We start from the raw sequence: 2,441 nt of genomic DNA, 5'->3' as shown, positions 1-2,441 counted from the left end.
ACAAAGTATGCTGACTGCGTGAGGTTCCAGAAGTCACCGTTACTTTCGTGAGACACAGCATCTGACATAAACCACATTTACACTGAATTTATTGCTTTTCAGTATCTTTAGTATCTAACAATTATTTAGCAAAATAGATCAGATCTGCAGAGAATACAGTAGATATTTAAAACGCTAAATTGAAGAGACTTTTGAAATTGTTTATTAGAAAAAAATTTTAAATTATTTTATTAAAATATAATTAAACAATCTCTCTCTTCCCTTTTCTTTTTCACGCCATCCTCATGTCTGACAACCCTTCCCCACCAAATTCAAGACTTCATCCTTTACCATTGTTACATATACATATCAATTATATACATACATACACATGTATATATAATGTATATGATTATATACTATTAAACACATAATTACAACTCTCTGTGACCATTTAATGCTGTTTACGTGTATTTGTTTCAGGGTAGACCACTTTATACAGGAGAAAAGAGGATTTATCCTCAATAATGTTTTCTTTTAATATGAAGCTTTTGAACTGTCAATGAAAGAATTTTTTGAAACTTAAAGCCCTAACAAAGAGTCTTCTCATTGCAATTTTTATCTCCTTATTTCTAAGTGTATAGATGACAGGATTCATGAAAGGAGTGATGATGACATCAAAAATTGCTAAAAATTTATCTATGGGCAAAGTAGGGAAAGGCCACACATAGATAACAATGCAAGGACCAAAGAAGAAAACCACCACAGTGATGTGAGCTGAGAGAGTGGAGAGGGCCTTGGAGGAGGCGCCTGAAGAATGATTGCGAACTGTGACCAGGATGAAGATGTAAGACACAACCAGGATGAAGAAGGTGGCCATGGAGATGAAACCACTGTTGGCAGTAACCATGAACTCCAGTCTGTATATGTCTGTACATGCAAGTTTGATGAACCGAGGAAAATCACAATAAAAGCTATCCATTTTATTAGCTCCACAGAAGGGTAAATTGACAACAAAAGCCAACTGGGCCACAGAATGGATAAGGCCAATGGTCCAAGCCAGAGTCAAGAGAAAAATGCACATCCTTAGACTCATGATGGTGAGGTAGTGGAGGGGCTTACAGATGGCGATGTACCGGTCATAGGCCATGACTATGAGCAGCACCATCTCTGTTCCTCCCACAGTGTGAATGAAGAACATCTGAGTGATGCACCCATTCACAGAAATGACTTTGTGCTTTCTGAAGAGGTCATAAATCATCTTTGGGGTAGCAATGCTGGACACACCTGCATCTATAAAGGAGAGGTTGGCCAGCAGGAAGTACATGGGGGAGTGCAGGTGATGGTCTGAGATGATTGTGAGCACAATGAGGAGGTTACCTAGCATGATTGCTACATAAAATATTGTGAAGAACAGGAAAAGGAGAATCTGAATTCCCCATGAATTGGTGAGACCCAGCAACAGAAATTCTGATACCATGGAGTGATTTCCTCCATCCATCAAATTGTACAGGTCTGACCATGAGGTGATTACTACCTGAAGGTACAGAGGGAGAAAATATTGTATCTAAGCAAAAGGGGTGTCCTGGTTGTGGAGCAATGACTCAAGTATAAAACATCAAAATATCCCTGTTGTTTCACAGGGAAATTTTACAGATCAATCACAGGACTAGGTACAGAACATTTCCTATGCTTACATATTTAGGGGCACTGGATCCTTTAATCCTATGTTTAGTTTGAAGTGTATAGCGAAGAGGGAAAAATTGAGGCAAAGGCATTTGAGAATCTAAGGATAGTCAAACAAGCTATACAGATGCTGTGCTCACGAGTTTCCACATGGGAAATTAGCATCATGAAATGGAAGCATGTTAACAGAAATTCGGGCTTTTAGCCTTTGTGCATCACTTCCTTCCTTTGTTCTGAAATTTTGTTTAAATTGCTGACACATCTTGGTTTTGTAGGCTTGCAGTAGTGTCATCAATAAAAAAGGTACTTTTAAAAATATTAAATCTTTTCTTGCTGAAAATAGTGCTTTTTTAATTAAATTTGTTCTCAGAAAGTCTCATACATGCACACAGAGTATATTGACCCAACTCATCCCCCATCCTTCACCATCTTCCATCTATGTACCAACCCTTCCTCACCCCCTGACAAATACCTTTTCTGGTCCATATCTATTCATTTCATTTTGTTATCAGTTAGTCTAATCAGGCCCTCTGTGTAATTATGTGTCGCCTGCTCTCTGTTGTGGGCTGGTGAGCTCAGCAGTGTTTCCACAACAGGAGACAACAATTCTTCATTTCCCATAATATATCAGTAGCCGGTAAAGAGTAGTGGTCCATGAGCCTCTTACGCTTCCAAGTAAGTTGCATGCAGGATCAGTTTGATGCACTCTGTAGGTAACTAAATGATTACCAATATGCATGAAGAACAATGGATGACTCTACTTTCAGCTTTAGCAT

The 2,441-nt window shown here is 38.5% G+C and overlaps 1 protein-coding gene across 1 annotated transcript; it reads right to left on the bottom strand.

Annotated features, from left to right (window-relative positions):
- Window positions 1-538: 538 nt before the first annotated feature.
- On the bottom strand, window positions 539-1,480 carry LOC101985523 (olfactory receptor 4F3/4F16/4F29-like). The gene has a single exon (XM_005372164.2). It carries the CDS (start codon window positions 1,478-1,480, stop codon window positions 539-541), a length of 942 nt encoding a protein of 313 aa, XP_005372221.1.
- Window positions 1,481-2,441: the final 961 nt, after the last annotated feature.

This window comes from Microtus ochrogaster, unplaced genomic scaffold, assembly GCF_000317375.1.
Source record: "Microtus ochrogaster isolate Prairie Vole_2 unplaced genomic scaffold, MicOch1.0 UNK222, whole genome shotgun sequence".
NCBI lineage: Eukaryota > Metazoa > Chordata > Mammalia > Rodentia > Cricetidae > Microtus > Microtus ochrogaster.
This window is presented reverse-complemented; position numbering and strand designations above follow the sequence as displayed.

Coding starts and splice junctions, on each gene's coding strand:
- LOC101985523 (XM_005372164.2), bottom strand. CDS start 1,480: ATGGATGGAGGAAATCACTCCATGGTATCAGAATTTCTGTTGCTGGGT.